Genomic DNA, 19,577 nt, shown 5'->3' on the forward strand with positions numbered 1-19,577 from the left:
CAGGGATGATCTCGAGCGACTGCATTAGTTTTGTTTACTATGTAGTGCCCGCCCATGCTAAGAACCAATCTCGACTCGTCGCTCAAGGACAGCTCTTGCCTCAGCTTCTGTAAGGGTCTCGATATTCAACGCAGCGAGAACGCCTCGAGCGCTCTCGTTATCCCGGAATAACCTCTTCTCCACCCCCCAAAGCCCAAGATGGGGTTCTCCCTGCGTATCAGCGTCCTCCTGGGCCGCAGATACGTCGCCAGACTTGGGAGTGGCAACCGTCAGCCCCAGCAGTAGAAGACCGTCGCTGAGCTTTGCAAGAACTCTGATCGAGCCTCCTGTCAGGCCGGCCGATCCCAAAGCGACATCGACAACATTGCAGAGGTGGCCAATATCACTGGAGAATTGCGCTGCTCCCGCAGCGGAAAAGGTATGTCTCATGAGGACGTTACTCCAAAGATTAGTTTGAACGGAGAGAAGTACCTGGCGAATGATTCGACGTAGCGGTGCTATGCCCAGTGCGCGCGATAGGAAAGAGGTGCTAGTGGATAAGGTTCGCATTGCAGGCGCAAGATCCGCCGACGGCGGTAACGAGGTTGTCTCGGAAGGTGAGGTAGTAGAAATAGTCGCCCACGCAGACATGCGAACATATGGTTTGAGGGCTGCCTGAGTGTTTGAGATCAGGGTCGAAGTGAGAATCGATTCAGAACGCAGCCTGAGGCGACGATAGGCGGATGCTGTTTCGTCGAAGAGAGCTCCATCCGAGCTTGTACCTTGGCCGCTGCTATGGTGACCATTTGCGACCACCTGAGAGGTACGAGAAGCAACGTCTGCTACAGACATAGGACCGGCCACATTCCTCCCTGAGTCCTTATTCTGTCTGACTCGTTCTTGTAGCTCAGACCACAGTTCGACGAAGAACACATCATTACTCCAGTCTTCCATCTTCTTCTCCAGGTACTCGGAGCTCCCAAAAACCCTGCAGAGACGCTCCAATCCCGCCACACCTTCCACGCTGGCCTGTCCATCTGCGCCTTGTACCGTGCGGCCAATCGTAGATGTCATTGCAAGGTAAGCTTCAAGTGCGGAATGGAGGCGCTCGTGAAACTGGTCGAAGATTGTAATCTGAATGTCGATAAGGAACCGCAGTTTTTGACCGAAAGATGACAGAGGCCGATACAATTCAGTAATTGTTTCAAGCAGATCATTTACGCGAATCGCTGCTTTGGTGGGTTTGGTTGCCGAAAGCTCGACTCCTTCGTAGTCAATCTCACCGCTGTCTGTTGCATCAATAATTTCCTTATAGCGGGCCAGTGCAAAGTCCTTTTCAACCTGAAGCCAGCGATCAAACCATCCCTCCTTGGTGAGAACCTCCCACGTCATTCCCTTCCAATTATCCTTAGAGTATGGATCAGGCAGATAATTCCAAGTCTCCCGAATCTCGTTGTCAAAGTTCATCAGCTCGTGTACGAGATGGCTGAGCAACTGCGGATGTGCAGAAATGCTAGGAAGCAAATTCGATAATTTCTGCCTCAGCATCGGCAAAAGAGCCGTGATAAAGGCATGAGAGGCGTTGTAAAAGTTCCATTCCAGAGCCGAACCGACTTCTTGGGCCTTCTTGTCGAAGACAGGTTGCAGCGAAGAAGCGAAAAACCCGCCAAAAGTGTTGATCAGGTCCACGACGTGACCCAGGAAGTATTCTGGCTGTTTGAAAAAGTCAGTTAGTTTTCCCGCACTGGCAACGGCGTCTATACCTTGTCAAGTCTATTTGTTGGCTTATCTCCGCTGAAGTGGTATTTGAAGCGAAGATCCAGCGGATGTACCATCACTTCCAACGGTAACAGGATCGGTGGTTCGGCACTCTGCTGCTTCACATCGATATCACGTCTCGTGAGTTCCCTATTCAGTAAAGTGTCAGAAAACCAAGCAGCGAAAAGAGACAAGAGTTGCGTACGGTGTTTGTAAATCAAGAAGCAATTCGACATTCTCGATCCACTGTGTCCTCAGATCTTCTGGTAGACGGAAGTCCTTCGAAGGCCATCCCATTTGTTCTAGTGTCTTCTGAAGCCTCTTGGAAAAATTCTCCTTCATCTGTTTTCTCAGACCAGAGGCCAGTTTTTCCAGGTAGTCGACAAGATGAGGGGCCGCTCCTTCGGCTGCGGGTTGAGCATCCTTCAGCGATTGTACAATGTTTCTCAGGCGCGAATACGGTTCTAGGGCCAGACGAGGTGAAGACTGTATGTTGCTCAAGGCCTCCTTGCTGTTTCAGTATCCGGTATCAGTGACACTGCCGGAAGGGGAATGGCTCTTTAGGTTCGCAAGTACCTCAATTCTTCTGCTTCCCTCAGGAGGGTCACATAACCCTTTGAGATCTCCAGTCGTCGGAGCTTGTCTATGCTCACTTCAAAGCGCTTTGCTGCCTCATCGCTGGCGTCGGAACCTGTTATGGCTTTCAATCGCTTATCGATATCCTCTTGCTCCTCCTTGAAGGCTTCGGCTCGCTTCCGTGTGGCTTCGGCATGGTCGTTGGAGGCTTTGGATGCACTGAGCAGTGCTTGTTGGGCTTCTGCTAGCTGAGGTATCGTGTCAGCAGTGGTTATTAAAGGAATAAAAGTCAATCGCTTAGGAAGATGTAATTCTCGATCCCGAGGGCGCTCTACCTGTTTCCGTTGAAGTTCATGCTGAGCGCGGAGCGTGGCTAACAACGAATCAAGGCTCTCAAAGTCGGCAGATATTTGAATCTTGTCATTCAAGTAATCCTCAACTCTCGTCCTTTCATGCGACGACAGGGAAAAGGAAGGGCCTGCCATGGTTGGCAGTCGAGTTGCAGTTCTGGGGTGGGGATGTTGTCCGTAAATCGTCATTCATGCCAACGCCAGGTGTTGCGATCAATCATCATCAACGCCAACTCCGCCTTACGATTTGTTCAACTTCCGATGACTCAACATCTCCCTTTATCGGTTTAGACATCATGTAGTCTGAATCCGAGGACATTGCTAACTGCCTCTGCGCAAATATTTTAATCCCAAAGACTGAAAATGTCCAGCCCTGCCAAAAAGCGCAAAAGAGAGGCTCCAGAATCAACCCCACAGCGTTTTCGGAGCATAGCGTCATTCTTCCAGGGCCAAGCCAACAAACAAGCCGAGAAGACGCAACGGATTGTTGACTCTGCTACTGAAAATGCAGCAGAAGAAACACTATCCGACGAAGCCTTTGCTCGCAAGCTCCAAGCGGAGTTCGATAAAGAGGATACTGCGCCGGCCGTTGAGCCTGAGGTTCCGGATTATAGGCCTATCCAGGAACCTTACGCCTCGATAGAGACAGATCGGGGACCGCCAAGCAAAGTCCCCAAAAAGAATACAATTTCGTTGCAGTCCTCTGTTGGGACAGAGGATACAATAAGTCTTTCCATCCCTTTTGACCAGAGTCCGTTGACGTTCGACTCCACCAAATGCGCGGCAGAGTTGCAGGTCCATTGGGCTACGGAGGGTGGAAACGCCTCATACGCCCTGCTGACCAGAGCATTTGTGTTGGCAAATGCAACGACTAGTCGAATCAGGATTGTTGATACTTTGGTCAATTTCCTTCGAGTTCTGATCGAAGGCGATCCTTCCAGTGTTTTACCAGCAGTCTGGCTGGCGACCAACTCGATTTCGCCGCCATACGACGAATTAGAACTTGGCTTGGGAGGCTCCGCGATATCGAAAGCACTGAAGAAGGTCTACGGGCTCAATCCTTATGGGCTCAAAAGTCTCTACGACAAGTATGGAGATGCTGGCGACGTGGCTTTCGAGGCAAAGAAAAGACAGAGCTTCACCTTAATGAAGCCCAAGCCTCTGACAATTAAAGGTGTCTATCAATCGCTGAGGAAGATTGCGATGAGCAAAGGGAGTGGCAGTCAGGAGTCCAAGCAAAGAATTGTGGAGAAACTCCTACAAGACACTCGAGGAGCGGAAGAGAGTCGGTATATTGTACGAACGCTGGTGCAAAATTTGCGAATCGGGGCTGTCAAAACAACGATGCTTATCGCGCTGGCTCGAGCCTTTCTATACTCAAAGCCTGAAGGCGCAGAATTTACGATCCGTTCACGACAAGATTTATCACGACTAAAGAAGGAGGAACTGGCCGAAATTTACAACAGGGCGGAAGAAATCGTGAAGGCATCTTATGCCAGGCATCCAAACTACAACGACTTAGTCACATGCTTACTTGAAATCGGAGTTACCGAAGAACTTCTTCCGCGGTGCGGCCTGCAGCTTCATGTGCCTCTGAGACCCATGTTGGGCAGTATCACGAGAGATCTCTCTGAAATGCTAACAAAGCTGCAAGGACGGGATTTTAGTTGTGAGTACAAATATGATGGGCAGCGTGCACAGATGCACTGCGACCAGAAGGGGAAAGTATCGATATTTTCTCGCCATTTGGAAAATATGACGGAGAAATACCCAGACCTTGTGTCCTTGGTCCCGCAAATCAGAGGAGAGGGCGTCTCTAGCTTCATATTGGAAGGAGAGGTTGTCGCGGTAGACAACAAAACCGGTGAACTCCAGACGTTCCAAGTCCTGACGAATCGGGCAAAGAAGAATGTGGAGATAGGAGCAATCAACATCAATGTTTGCCTTTTCGCGTTCGACTTGATGTATCTAAACGGCGAGCCACTATTGGATCGGCCTTTCCGCGAACGCAGAGAGTTGTTGCGCAGCCTATTCGTGGAGATCCCAAACAGATTCACTTGGGTCAAAAGCCTTGATGCCACGTCCGCGGACTCCGAGACGGTCTTGGAGTTCTTCAAAAGCGCCCTGGGGAACAAATGCGAAGGAATCATGGTCAAGGTGCTTGACAATGTACCCAAGGCAAACCTTGAACAGAATAAGGAGGCCTCGACGAGCAACGGCATGGACATGACGAGCGGGGAACCGCTCGAAAAGGCGGGCAAAGGCGGCAGACGAAAGGCGCTCTTATCAACATATGAACCAGACAAGCGGCTCGAGTCGTGGCTCAAAGTCAAGAAGGACTACAATACCTCGTCCGAGACTCTAGATCTGATCCCCATCGCCGGCTGGCACGGACAAGGCCGAAAAGCAAAATGGTGGTCCCCTATTCTGATGGCCGTCCGCAACCCAGAAACGGGCAGCCTCGAAGCAGTCACAAAATGCATGTCCGGCTTCACGGACAAGTTCTACCAGGCGAACAAGGACAAGTACTCCGAGGGAACGCCCAACGTCATCTCCCGGCCTGCCTATGTCGAGTACTACGGCGAACCCGACGTCTGGTTCGAACCGCAGGAGGTTTGGGAGATGGCGTTTGCCGATATCACCTTGAGTCCGACGTACACGGCAGCCATCGGCTTAGTGAGTGAAGAGCGGGGACTGAGCCTCCGGTTTCCCCGATTTCTCAAAGTAAGAGAAGACAAATCAATAGACGAAGCCACCACATCGGACTATCTGGCTCTCCTGTGGCGGAAGCAGGCCGAACGGAAGAGAGAAGAGGAGCAGCACCTCGTCAAGGACACAGAGCAACTAGGTTGGCAAGAAGAGTAGAACAGGCTTGGGACTCGGACGAATTTACTAAGCAGTAGGGAGCTGGGATTGATCTAGTACGAACCTATAAGCCATTTGGAGATATCTCGCTCCATGTGCACACTCTAAAGCCTTGCAAAATCGAATACTTAGAGCCCCATCAGTAGTCAGTATGGCAAAATATCATGTGAGCCTGAGGCAGAAACTGAACCACAACGGATCTATCAGATGACACTTTACCTCAATGCGTTAGACCAGAATCCCGCCAGCTTGGTCCTTGGCGCTATACTAGCTATATTCGCTCTAGCGCGAGCGCGAAATGAACGCGTGTTTCCCCAGTCAATACGCGTCGCGTCTGTTTTTCCTTGTTTTCAAGTTTTTCCTTGGCCTCTTCATGATCCGTTTGTCATCTTTCATGCCGCTTGAGATTCTCTTGTCTGCAAGGTTGGTAAGGAGATTTATTTATAGTGGCATCCACTACACATGGTGACAGATTACTCTCTGCTCTTTTGATACTTCAAGTGCGTTGCTGCAAATCGCAGGGTGTTGACGCTACGTGACTTGCTTGATTGCTGTTTGGGTTCCAATTCGGTAGTCGGTCGAGTGGATTTATTGACTAAATTATCAGTCATGGAATGCATACTCCTGCCCTGTGTAATCACAGCACTAAATGAAGTGAGACTTGTAAAAATCGAGCCATTGACACTTCGCGTACTTTTCTACCTTGCGGACACCGATCTGACAAGGTAACAACTAACATAATTAAAGATATCAGACAGACAGTGTGAGAGTTCTGGATAAGCACTGCTCGCGATGCATTCACAAAGGAGATTGAAAACGGAGCTATTCAAGATAATCTGACATAGGAAAAATGGCACGTATGAACAGTTTATTGTAATGGTCATCGCTCGGTCGCAGTCCGCCAGGATAGACCAAGTCAAACATAAATGTGTAGAAATCAATCAGAAGACTAACCGGGGCATCATAACGAGGACAGAATATGGCGTGTCATGTACATGTAGTATGGTCATTAATAGTCGTTAAAAGAATCTTTGAACAGAGAAAGCGAGAAAAGACATGTCAGCCAGTTAGGGCCTTGTGACGAAAGTCTACGGTCGCAACTCTCCGCCAAGTTGAAGAGCAAGGCCGGACTCTTTTGGCCGATTTTTTGGGCTTTCCGCGCTCGGTGGCAGTAGATTGTCAAAGTTCGGTCTTCTTCTGGCGTCTCTGTTCGCCAGAGGAGTCTTCATGGGTCCTCCAGGCGTCCGTCCGCCTCGAGCTGGTTGCGCAGGACTGGGAGTGACATTCACAAAGTCCGCAAAATTAAACTGTTGGCTTGGAGTGCCGAAATTTGGAAAGACACCACCGCCCCCAGGCGTCGGGGTCAATGTGGGCAAAACGGCATGTTGGCTCGGCGGAGTTGAGGGTGGAAAATCGCGAGCTTGGGCTTTGCCAGCGATGCTAGCGGGTGTTGGCGAGTTTGCAAGATACAGAAGCAGATCGGCGCCATCCTCATGAAGCAGATTTGGGTCCTTGCGTGCCAGGCGAGCGTGCTTTGGAGGTGGCGTCCTAGGAGGGGAAGAGCCAACCATCGAGCTCACATGCTGGAAACTATGCACAGGCAAATCTGGATCATTCTCTTCCTCTGAGTGAGGGTAATAGGCCGGGGACGAAAATTCCGGGATTGTCTCAGCCACGAACGGCAGAGGTTGGTGCCGATGCGCAGCATGGTGGTGAAACCCTGGTGACGACGCAGGCAAGCGGTACGAACTTTTCCACGAGACTCGTGGAGCCTTAGAGGGACGATCCGATATTGAATCGGACCTCACTCGCTTCCGACTAGCAGACAACATGGGTTGCATCACCCGAGAATTGAAGGTGGCCGCATGTCTGTTCCGTGACGAACGAGGAAGTTCCTTCGAATAGGTCGCAGTGCGTAAGGGAGGAGAGGTCATAGGGGTCTCGCAACGGCTATGTGATATCTCGGACGAGGAATCGGAGGGCTTGTCATTGGCAAGGGGAAATTGTCGACCACCGCTCTGGTTTGACTCGAGGGCAGGTATACGACCATTTTGATATTTGACTTTGGCAAGGCCTAAACGATCCTGTAGACTGAGAGAGACCTGGAGTAAACCAATTCCAGTCAGATTGTAAAGCTCTTGGGAATAGAGACAGAAACAGAAAAGCTAGGTGAAATAGCGTTCATGGACCCTTCAAAAGGCACTCACCTGGGCTATGTCAATTTTGCGGATTGTCTTCTCGGAGTGTATCGATTGCAAGCGAGCCATTGCTGACGCTGATGCATAGGAAGAAAAACTATATTAGGAAGAACAGAGATTGTATTTTTTTTTCCCCTTTGCCCTTCCTTGATCATGGGCCAGGGAGAATGGTTATGATGCTAGAGAATTGAAGTGACAAAAAGGGTCTGGCTCAGGTCGAGTTGAGGAAGAAGCAAGGGCGGCTGAACAGTGGAGGGGAATAAAGGAAGACGGGCCAGGTTCAGGAATGGAACCCCGTTTGGAGAATGACAATGGTTCGCTGGGTGACAGAACAAGAGTCCCGGGGAAAGGCTATTCGTTGGAGAGGAAACGGATTTAATCTGGATTTGATTTATTATTATTTTGAACAAGTTGAGGTTCACTTATGCCTGGCACGAGACCAATGAGGTAACCAGGAATAGAACGTAGCCCAAAAGTGACTAGATAGATCGATTAATTCCCAACAGCAGGCGGGCAGGAATCATGGTGAAGACAAGGAGAACTTAGGTAGCCATGATAGAGAGTTAATTGAGGAAAGAAAGAGCAACTGAATTAATGCCAGGAAACTGGTGGACCTGACTTTGTTACTTTGTCGAAAATTGAGAATGGGATAGACTCTGCGTACTTTGCGCCTGCACAAGGGAACGCTTTCGGTCGCTTGCTCTCAGACGTTCATGTCATGACTAGGTAGACCATACATACAGATTGGTTCAATATACCGTTAGACATCCTATTACCATACTATCTATCTACTTGTCCACAAGTTTATTTCTATATCTTCATTCTCAATGGGACGATTGAAAGTCGAGATGCAGCCAGAGGAATGACAGATGCCAAAGCCTCGAATTGGATACCTCCATTCTTCCACAAACAGTTTTCTCGGTTTTCTGCGCCAAAAGCCCCGTTTGATCTACCATTCGACATGTTGCCAAATAATAACAACAATAATAATATAATATGGAGTCGGAATGCTACAGCATCTGACCTGGCAGCGGTAGCACGCTGGCAAATGGCAATACTAATGATATGCGAGGGGGCAGAACTCCGATGCATTCCTTCATCAGTGCCCCTATTTTCTTCGGTTTCGTTGCCCTTGACTTGTATCATCAGCACCTAGATAGCTCCTACAAAAGGTACTTCGTTCCTTTACAGCCCTGAAACGACAGGAGTGGATCCATTAATTCCCAAATTTCGTCCTGGGAAGGGGGCAGAGTGTGGATAGATACGGAGTATCTAGAAACTTAAGCAGACAGGGAAGTACGGAGCTGACCAAGTGCCGCATACTTGCATTTGTGCACTTGTGCAGTCTAATCTGCAAGTCTGCAAGTACTACCTGCATCAGTCAGGAGAATGATAGGATCAGATCATCGTGCGTGTGGTCTGGGCCTCAAAGCCACCAACACCAACCTTGTCAGCTAAGACGGTTTTTGAAATCTTCCCAACACATTGCTTCCAGTTTCAGAAGCAGGATCATCAGCGTCCAGCACAGTCAGAGACGCAGAAACACCCTGGATGCCAGAACTATGAGATCTAGGAATCTACAGGAGCAATTCAGTTTACCAGTTGAAAACTGTCTTCAGATTATCATCCCAGAATTTTACAAAATATGATGGAACACTGCCTAGACCATGGAGTCGATAATGTCGGTCGCTGAAGTGTTGCTTGGTTTCATAGATGGCAGACAAACTGACAGATTGTCTACTTTCAAGATCGCCAAGAGGTTCCTTAAGCTCCTGAAGATCATTCTTTTGATAAAAAGCTGACACGAGGGGAAGAGGGAACCCATTTCAGCAAATTTATCAGTAAGGTGCGTCAACCTGAAAGCTGCAGTTGCCGCAAAGCAGACCCACCATCAAGAATAGTTATTAGGTATGAGGTGGAAAATTCGCCTGTGGCTAAGGGTGTATCCTCTTGATTCATGCGTTCTATCGTCCTGGATGTTGTCTCGGAAGGGATTTACCATTTACCAGAGACGAAATCCAAGTGGTGTCCTTCGCGATATGTCCCTAGGGATACTTAAATCTAGGTCGTTGTATATAACATTCTGCCACCTTAGGAGTAAATCAGGAGTTTAACAGTTATACAGCGAAAGCCTTGAGGACTGTCTATTGTACTAGTGAGTTAGTGCTACTGAGACAAGATTAGCAAAAGAGCATCCCGCACCAGTATGGCCTTGGTTATATTCTAGTAGATGGACTTAGGATGTGAGACCATGGAAGTCAGTGAAACTCGGACGGCATCTCAACTTGTTATGCTAACTATTTGACGCTGTACCGTTGGCTGGCGTGCATGTCCAGCCTACGTAACGCGCCCTTGTCCAAGCGCAACGGACAGGCAGTGCGACGAGGGACAGGGTGGGAATGACCCACTTCGGTGTAGCTATGATGATGGTGGTGTTGAACTGTTCGACTGGTAAAAGAATCTAGAAATTCCGAAGGATCGTCTTTGCATTGATACTTCTACTTGTATTTATCTAGATATATGCTGCTAGAATTGGAACTGTTGAGATAGAATAAGAACAACGGACAAAGTCTCAATAGAGATCCAGTGATAGAAATAGATACGGCACCAGTTTCTTCAGGGTTTCTGGTAAGGCAACTATGTGATGATGGACTCCATCACCCATACCATCAATCCACTCTAGGCAACTTAAAAGGCCACTAATAAGGTGTTGATACTACTAACTTAAGATGCTAAGGATGCTAAGAGATTAACGGGCTTACCGGGCTACTAAAAGTAGCTGCAGCCTGCCACCATCACGTCTAACTAACCACCTAACTGCAAGCTAGTAGTAACTTGCTCCAGAAATCTTTCTTGTTTCTTGTTTTTTCTCACGCTTATCATTTTTCCCTTCTGCTATTCTTTCCATTGCCTTCATCCTTGTCCCAACTATCAGGTTTTCCCTGCTTTCCCCTCGCTTTTTCAACTCTTGTCCCTCCTTCTGAAAATCATCGTCTTTTTTTGCTACAACAGACAACATAGTGATACTGGTCACAACACTAGAAGAAGCTCATCACCAATTTCTATAACTACTAAATGCGGGAGTGGTTGATCACCCACTGCCAATTGGTCGTCAGCCCGTAACCGCAAACGGTCGCTGCGGCTTTGCCTCTGTCCGCCCATCGTCCTTACCCTACTTACCTACCTTCGGTAAGGCGGTTCTCCCCGCGACAGCTGCCCTGACGGACCCAGGGCAGCCAGTTCCGTTCCTCTCCTTCTTTCTCGCAACTTGAGGAAAAGAAAGGGTCGGTCGCTCGTTTCTCCTGCTTGGAGGGGTGGTAAGACACTTGAGTTTGCTTGGAAACAGAAAGGAGGAAAGCCATCAACCGCCAAKCTACGTGCTAGGCACCAAGGAAAGAAGAGGCTCTTTGCCTCCTTCCAATTGCAGGGAATTTCTCGTTGAGATTCGTTCTTGTCGTTCTTATCCAGACCCCTTTCAGAAGGATATCCATCTACCTTAACAGGGGTAGGCTACTCACGAAATGCCGTTCTTCAAACCGTTGCGTCGCCGCTCCAAAGCGAATTTCCATACAAGCAAATCCAACGATTTCAAGCTCGACGAGTCCCAGTCCAATGGCGACATGACGTCCGGAAAATCTTCGTCGACTCTCGACACAGCTTCATACAGCTCCGTCACTCCGCCTTCTTCTATCAAACTCAATGCGTCCTCCCCCAATCTCCCCGCGTTGACCGAGGTCAATAGCAATGTCAATGGCACAAGTACCCCGCTTACTGTGCCCCCTCAGCGACCTGGTCTTGCCCCGGTTCCTTCGTCCCAGCGAAATAGCATGATTGTACGTCATGTTGACATTGTTTACTCTACTCGGAGGATGGTTGACGTTTGTTCATTTTGGTTCTGACTGCTCCGACAGGCTGGTAGTACAATTTCAATCAATAGCGCCCGATCACCAAGTCCATCCTCTCCCTACGCTCCGAGGATTATCTCCATCTTGGATAATGCATGGGTACGTGCTTTGCGTTGTCACTACCTGAGTGGCTTCGGAAATTTCTATTCCTGTGATCCGCTTGTCAAAGAACGTGACTAACAGCTCTCTCCTTCCCGCAGGTACACCAAAAAGTGCTACTGATATATGGACAAATTGGAGACCCAAGGCAACATCCGCTGGACGGAAGTGTAACGGTATACCACCATCAAGACGGATTTCCTTCGATCGGCTGGCCGGTCACCTCCTCTCATTTCAAAGCCCTAGTGCATTTAGTTCCGGGTCCCAATCGGTTACGGTTCGATTTTGTCTCCACGAAGCTGTCAACTGGCAGCATTTATCCTGCCATTCATTCCTCATGGATCAGCATAAACTATCTGCCATTAGTCAATGCTCCTCCCTTACAATTGGTGATTCTGCTTGGCAAGGATTCGGATGGGACTTTCGATGCGGGACCAGAAAGGCAGCAGCGGGAAGGGAATGACCTCGAAACTGCAATCCGGAAATATCGAACGGCGGCTTACTTATGGCAAGCGTTCACCGCTGAGCAGATGTTCCGTAACAATTTTGGGCGGCGGTGTTTCCGATTCGAGGAGGAGTGGCAGACAGGCACTCTAAGCCGTCGTGATGCGACCAATGGCTTGATGCGGAATGAGGCCAAGGTTCATGTTGTCCGTACCGACAAAACAGTAGCAGAACTCCGTGCTCTCGATATCGCTCAGCAGCATGGTCCTGCGGCTAAGAAAGATGAATTGTTCAATATTGCCAAGGAAGCTGTGAAGGACTACTTCCGACCGCAGGAGGGGCAAAAGCAGTACGTTTCGGTTTTGCTTCTGGATTCTCACTGGGACAAGGCATCCAAAACGATCACCGGCCACGCTGCGCTGGGATCTAGTGGGGACAATATCAAGATGGCGATATTCGGCTCCCACTGTCTCCAGAGTTACCCATCTTGTCTTGAGGAAGTGGTGGAAGCTTTCTCCGACTGTACTCGCACCAACACTGACTTTGTAGCGAACGACTGCGGAGAGGCGGGCTCGAGTTGGGAAGCAGCGAACATTGGTATTGGAGCTCACCTCCACGAAGTTGGCCACCTCTTCGGATGTCCGCACCAGGAATCTGGGATCATGCTCAGAGACTATGTCCGTCTGAATCGGTCTTTCACAACTCGCGAACCCTTCTCGACACGAACCAAAACTCAGGGCCTAAAGCTGTGTCTGCCGCAGGACGAATGTGGCTGGCACCGGCTCGATGCATTGCGTTTCAGGTTCCATCCATGTTTCCGCCTGCCTTCGGATGCCCCCGTAAGCTCGGACGACAGCGTGCAGGTGTGGCCTGTCGAAAACGGGAAGATTTTGTTCACTGCTTCCTCCGGCATCGCTTTCATTGAGCTCTATGCTGAGGGAGACGATGTGTGCCATAACTTCATCGAGTACCTTAATAGCGAATCCAGCAGTAACGGGCTCCCGAAACAGGTAACTGTAACGGAAAGTGAACTCCGACAACGATTGTTCGGTAACGAGAAAGAAAAGAAAAAGAATGTCAAATTGGCCGTCTTCTCTGGTGCGCTTGGAAGCTATACCGTTGACTCTATCGGTTCTTTGAAGTCCAAACTGTCTATGGTGAAATTACCCAAGGGCCAGTCTGGGTATAAGAGCGGCAAGCTCGGTTTCTCTCAAATGGATGGTAGTCAACCGGAGCAGCTACTGCTGGACTGTGCCTTCGTGTCAACCAAACTTTTGACCTCGATCAAGATTTATCACGGACTGGCCCTCGACGGACTAGAATTCTGCTACGAAGACTCTACTAGCCAGCTCTTCGGGAAGCGAGGAGGAAAGCCCGGTGGGGATGAGTTTGTACTTGGTATGCAAAACCGCTCTCCAGTGACGACTACTCTCTGACCTTTCCATCAGACACTCGGCGGGGTGAGATTCTGCTCGGGTTCTACGTCAGGGCCGGTGCCTGGATTGATGGAATTGAGATTTTGACAAGCTTAGGCCGAAAATCTGGAATTTTCGGCAACGCTCGAGGAGGCTCCGGGTACGTGTCGCGCCTTTCACATCCTTCCATTTCTTAAACGCCCGCATCATGGTTTAACAAGAATCCCAGGCATACATTGATACCACCTTTGGGTTATAAAATTGCTGGTGTTTCAGGATCCTGTGGATCCTGGGTAGATGGCTTCTCACTAATCATAATGCACTAATATGTCGTCGCTTGACTGTCCGCTTCCCATACTGCTTTTGCGATTTCTTTGCGGGACTTGCAAGCGCTTGGTCGTCTCATTCTCAGAAGCACGCCGTATGGGCTGTGCAACATTCTGTCCACTCTTTTGCTCGGTGGCTACGAGGCATAGCCCAGAGCAACAATTTGCGACTTCGATTTTCGCAACAGTTCTTCGGCCTTGACAAATCGCTCTCAGCGGACGTGTTCGCAGTTGTACTCTCGTTCTTTACTTTTGAAAATGATTTTTTTCTTCTTTTGTTGTTCATCAGCCAAAATTTACATCGGCGACATTACTCCGAGGTTCGCGGACAGATATTCTAGGATACCATTGCATGTTCGATCGTTGGGCCACAATCCTGGTGTGCGTTATGCCAGCGTTCATATTACTCAAATACCTGCTGTTTGCGGATCACAAGGGCGTTCAGGAGTCGCCGGTCTTCGATGTTACTTATCATTGCGCGAGGGGTGGTTCTGCTATGGTGCCACGGACGCTACAAGATGCATCATCAGTCTGGGTGGGTGTCATGAACAGTTCCGTACCCGGAATGATTGCGATTGACAGAAGGTGGATATATATATATATGGGAACATAATGGATCGTTGATCGGACTATTCTTCAATAATTACACAGCCAACAATCTTTCAACCCCTGCCATTCTCGAGTGTAGTGCACTTTAGGCGATAATGATCCCCTCGTAGTAGCGATTAACTGTATTCCTTGGTCCATTGGCACAGATGATGGAGCTTCGATTTCCATTGTTAGAAGCCGCAGCACTCCGCGGAAATACCCCACACCTCGATATGGCCTAGTTGCTTTGTCTTACGCACTAGTGGTATGTACCTTACTGCATACGGTAGTAGCCTTGATCATCATGAAGTAATCTTTGAGTAAATGTATGAGGGTCAGACGGTCAGCGATCTTTGAGACCTTAAATTTAGCCAATGAGCGGGGTCAACGAAAGGTCAATGAAAGGTCAACGTGCAACGGAATTAGAAACCGTCGTGGAAATATCTACGAATATATTCTCCGTAGGCATGTGGCAAATTGTACCTAGCTGGTAAGGTACTTTTTGGATGTACCTAAAAGGTATGGATTGTGGGTTGGGTAGCTCCTTTAGCTTACTGGACTTCTGGGTGGTGGTTTGGTGGCAGATAGTGAGGAGAAAAGTTTAATCATGGGCAGGAAAAGCCAATAAGAGGATGATGTCCTGCTGCTATTTCAGGTACCTTACTCCGCTTGGGCGTACTGTTATATGCAGAGTGTGTTGGCTGTCGATCGCTGATGTCGACGTCTCAGGATAGCACGAGGAGAGATGTATCCGCGGGTATTCTAGACTCTAACTATTCAGAAAAAACGTGAAAGACAGCAGCAGACTCATGGGGCCAGATTTCTATCTGGACCTGTCATTCGGGTCCCGAAATTACGATTTGATGGCCTAAGCGCAGCGCAGATGGGCGTTTGCGCTAGAGTGCCGTTGCATGGAGACCTGCTGGGTAAAGAACCCACCACTGACAGCTGGAGGCTTGACAGAACTGATCGATCATGATTGAATGGCTGGGTTGGTGGGATCTGGTGTGGACTTTCGGGGAACGCCAGCAGTGGCTTGAAGCGGAGATGACATCATGCATTTTTTATTTTTTTTTGTTTTGATGTTTCTATTTGAAGTCGTCGTAGGCTATGGTCTATGCAGTATGCAGTCGTATGGATTATGGATGCAAATTCGTAATCCCCGATCCAGAGTAGAGAGGTACCAAGGTGCTACATACCATGTACCAGGTTCAAGCATGCAGTTGCTGTCCGGCATCTGACCGAAGGACAGCACTGGGCAGAGCAAATTAGGTATGTGACTAGGGCTACTCCGTAGGATCCTGCGAAATGACAATAATGCATGAACGGAAATGCTTTTTGAGTTCAGGACATCGAACTCGAAGGGAGGGCGCTTGGGCCTCCGTTATGAATGTGCCGCTGGTTGTGACGATTATTGGCTTGTGCGGAGTAAGCCTACCTACCTTAGGTAGGTGGATGGTGGGTGTGGGGCAAATGCAAATCCCGAATAAGGCCAGAAGGCGTGAATGTGGCTTATGATAACGGCGCCATGGCCGCTGTGGCGACCATGCCGTCTTGGAATGTGTAAAATGTACTAGTCTGTAACCAGCCATGTATAAAGGGTCCGAAAATACTACTCGTACGGAGTATTATTGCGTACGTACGCAATCGATTTTAGTGGAGCCTAGAAAGTACTAGGAGCGCCCGTAGGTTGCAGGCTTGTAGCTAGTAGATAGTTTCCTAATATGGAGACCATGGATAAACCATACACACTGAACCACTGCTGGTCACGGAAAAGTATTGAATCGACTGTGATTCGCACGCTTAGTGCTGTCCAGCTTCCGATTCAAAGTTAGCGTTCAATCCCCGCTTAATCTAGTATTACTACAACATACAATGGCTCGGTACATGGACTCTGTATTCTGTGTACAACCTAGGACTTATTGATTACACTTCTTTATCAACCAATGGCCGTTATGCCCATATACATCGAGCCATGGCTGAACATTGATTCCTCAATGGCTACTCTGTGAGATTGATGAAATTCCTGTACGCTACCGTATATGTGCCCCAAGAACCAATGCCTTGGGGCGAGTGTACTCAAAAGTAGAACTAGAGGCTAGAAGAGTAGAACCCCATTGTTACTGACAAGCGAGTGACTCCGCATTCGTCCACAAGAAAAATATTCAGTTCGTCGGAGAATGGGCGAGTGCAACTGATATCAGATGGCGAAATAAGGTCAATGACGGACAATGATACTCATATCAGACGAAAGCATATCAATGGTGATTATTATGCCAGCACAGGGGACAATTTCTGATACTACTCTGATGGAACTGAACTGCTTATGTTAGAAATGGATGGCACATGGGCTGAATGATCTTGTTGCATGGCCTTCACATTGTCTTTATTATGTAACACATTGGGGTTGTACAGCAGTGGATAATCATCTATTGTGGCGTAGATAGTGCCTCATCTTGCATGGGGCCCCATAATCATGTGTCCCTTGCATCTTAGATTCGTGTATCAAATTTTGGAAGTTCTTTCCAGACAGAAAGTTTGGTCTATCAAAGTTGTCATATAGTTTCGAAAAATCATCATCGGGGATGGTTATTACATTCGCTGTTTATGCATCCAATAGATAATGGTGTCAAGATAGCTTTCCACAATAGGTTTCCTGGTCGAGACATTAAATCTCAAACCAGGGATCAGGCCCCACGAATCCCCGCTATCGCGTGGGATTTGGCCGCTCGTCAAGGCAACCACAACCACTAGACCACGAATTGTATGCAGGCCGTGAAAAATTCCTATGGACTGGGCTAAGTACCTAGTATTAGATATTTCTTGCCCAATGTGGGAAATAACGCAATACCGCACAGCCTAGGATATTTTCTTTTCTCACCATGATGATCCATACCTCATTTGCTCTTTGTTCACTGTGTTCCTGAAATAAGCCAATCAGCAAATAGGTCCGGCTTGCCGATCAGTAACGCTAGATAAGGTGAAGTGTCCGACCTGGACCATGGCAACTTGATAAGACCATTTTGAAACATTTAGAGCCACTAAACGACAACGCTTAATGAAGCACTTATCGGTATCTACATGTTCCAGACTCCATCTAGTTAGCAAAGAAGCACTTACAGAATAGCTACTGGGGACTCTAAGATGATGTTCGATATAACAGCTCCCCAGCTCGCAATATGCAATTTCGTCACATGTACTTCTATAGAATAGAATATTGTGGATCACTAAGTAATTATTCTGTAAGCGCATCATCCGAATCCCGGAATGACTTGAGTGTCTGCGATGAAGAAAGAACAATTGGGAAAAATACAGAGAAAAAGGAATGGATGAACAGATAGACAATAATTCATGGATTCCAACGAGGTGCTTGTGTAACACATCTTATTGGCGGGCTTGCAGCTGTCATAAGGGAGAGTTGTCATTGGCGGGTACTTTGGCCGGGACGGAAAACGGGGCGACAACGGTCATGAGGTGTGCCTCAGGCATTAAAGTCTGTTCCTCCATACAATACAATGACAGCCTGCATCAAATACATACGTAGCTGTCAGTACCTCGCTTCAAGCGCTGCCATAAGTATGTCACAAGGTGTTGCAGAGCTTGAAAATGGCTAGGAGAAAGATTTGTCTGCGAGTTTTCAGGTCGAGGGCACAAACGCTGTTATGATATCTAGTATATCTAATTCCCTCATCGAGGTACGTGCGAAGCACCGCTGCACCGACGACATTGAAGCTTGCTTCAACGGGTTGGTCTAGTTAGCCGAATGCTGTTTAGGAGAACCGACAGATTGCAGGTGCCTATCAAGCCCTGCTGGTGCAAATGGTTGTGTCGTAGAGCAGTTGCTGTCTACATTGCTCTCCATGTACTTTGGATACTTAGGGGACATGGCAGTGGTTTTCTCACCGCCATGACCGCAATTATGGCTGCTCAAAATAAGGTTGTTCATCTCTATTTTACTTTTCCCGAGCGTGTCTCATTCTGGCTCGTGCAGCTAGTGCAAGCCCCCCGAGGCGAATTCCTCACAATAATGGGACACCCGAGTTGATTTGATCTGCTGAAGACATATCGACGTGCCCAATGAATCGAATACACCACCCCCCGATGACCACCACCATCGATTTATGTTGTAGGGGCTCAAGTTTTCATTAGGGTAAAACTCAGTTAATCGGGGTATAATCTGCTGAAGCTTCAGATTACCTACCAGCTATCGAGTAAATGACTTGCGGGAGGCGTAGGATGGGCAAAGACGTCCCATTGAACGACCACCCTTCGCCCTGTTGTTCCAATCTACCAGCTCATTATGCGAGGACGGATCTGGGCTAGGATGGTGCACGTTTTGAGACCTTATCTTGTATGCAGGACACTTCCAGTATTTTCCTTTCCCTTTATGTGGCTCTCGGAAGGTCAATATCGGACTGATACCACAGTCTCTAAGAGTGTGATTGAGGATGGACTTTAGGACATGGATCTAGCTAATTGAGAGGTCCCACACATTGATAGTTATACTCCCATAGGATAGTTGGTATAGGAGATGATGTCATATATGGTTCAGTCAAAGGTGAATTGTCTGTTTGACTTGACCTTCTGAGTAATTTTTGCTATCGACGAGGTTGTACGGAGTAATCCATACCAGATACTGTCGCAGAGTATACCTACCTTAGGTATTCTCAGTACTGTATTTAGCATACATTTGTAATACCAATAATACCGGGATGTACCTATGGAAGCAATTTACTCAAGGGAAGATCATTTTCACAAATTACCGGGTCTCCACCCCTCCTTCTGTCTCCCCACCGATCCTTCGGCCATGTCCATTTGACTCCGTCCCAAAAAAGTGATGGCGGCGGTCAAACTCTTTTTTTCGTCGCTTTTTAGTTGAATACTCATATTCTGAGGAAGGATCAAAGATGAAGCCGGAGGAAGAATAAAGGGAAATTTGGTTCCAGAAGCATTTCCTCCGGACGAGGCTTTCACTGTTCACTTAATTCTTTTCCCCATCAACTATTCAATTTTCGACGTCACCACGTTGCCCATGTGGCCCCTTTCGGTCTGCTCTGTTTCCTAAATTAATCCC

At 48.3% G+C, this 19,577-nt stretch overlaps 4 protein-coding genes across 4 annotated transcripts; 2 read left to right on the top strand and 2 right to left on the bottom strand.

Annotated features, from left to right (window-relative positions):
* Positions 1-57: 57 nt before the first annotated feature.
* On the bottom strand, positions 58-2,852 carry Aspvir_005585 (RINT-1 family protein; the record flags this gene model as incomplete). The annotated part of the gene is made up of 5 exons (XM_043268798.1): positions 58-1,692; positions 1,743-1,887; positions 1,943-2,248; positions 2,314-2,561; positions 2,649-2,852. 5 exons carry the CDS (start codon positions 2,850-2,852, stop codon positions 58-60), a joined length of 2,538 nt encoding a protein of 845 aa, XP_043124733.1.
* A 174-nt stretch (positions 2,853-3,026) lies between these two features.
* Positions 3,027-5,528, top strand: Aspvir_005586 (putative DNA ligase I; the record flags this gene model as incomplete). The annotated part of the gene is made up of 1 exon (XM_043268799.1): positions 3,027-5,528. The coding sequence occupies one exon, from the start codon at positions 3,027-3,029 to the stop codon at positions 5,526-5,528; it is 2,502 nt and encodes an 833-aa protein (XP_043124734.1).
* A 1,088-nt stretch (positions 5,529-6,616) lies between these two features.
* Aspvir_005587 (uncharacterized protein) lies at positions 6,617-7,795 on the bottom strand (the record flags this gene model as incomplete). Its single annotated transcript, XM_043268800.1, has 2 exons — positions 6,617-7,630; positions 7,736-7,795. The coding sequence occupies 2 exons, from the start codon at positions 7,793-7,795 to the stop codon at positions 6,617-6,619; spliced, it is 1,074 nt and encodes a 357-aa protein (XP_043124735.1).
* Positions 7,796-11,247: 3,452 nt separating this feature from the next.
* Aspvir_005588 (zinc metalloproteinase family protein) lies at positions 11,248-13,786 on the top strand (the record flags this gene model as incomplete). Its single annotated transcript, XM_043268801.1, has 4 exons — positions 11,248-11,559; positions 11,638-11,730; positions 11,832-13,572; positions 13,623-13,786. The coding sequence occupies 4 exons, from the start codon at positions 11,248-11,250 to the stop codon at positions 13,784-13,786; spliced, it is 2,310 nt and encodes a 769-aa protein (XP_043124736.1).
* Between the last annotated feature and the right edge of the window lie 5,791 nt (positions 13,787-19,577).

Source organism: Aspergillus viridinutans (assembly GCF_018404265.1).
Source record: "Aspergillus viridinutans IFM 47045 DNA, scaffold_3, whole genome shotgun sequence".
Taxonomy (NCBI): domain Eukaryota; kingdom Fungi; phylum Ascomycota; class Eurotiomycetes; order Eurotiales; family Aspergillaceae; genus Aspergillus; species Aspergillus viridinutans.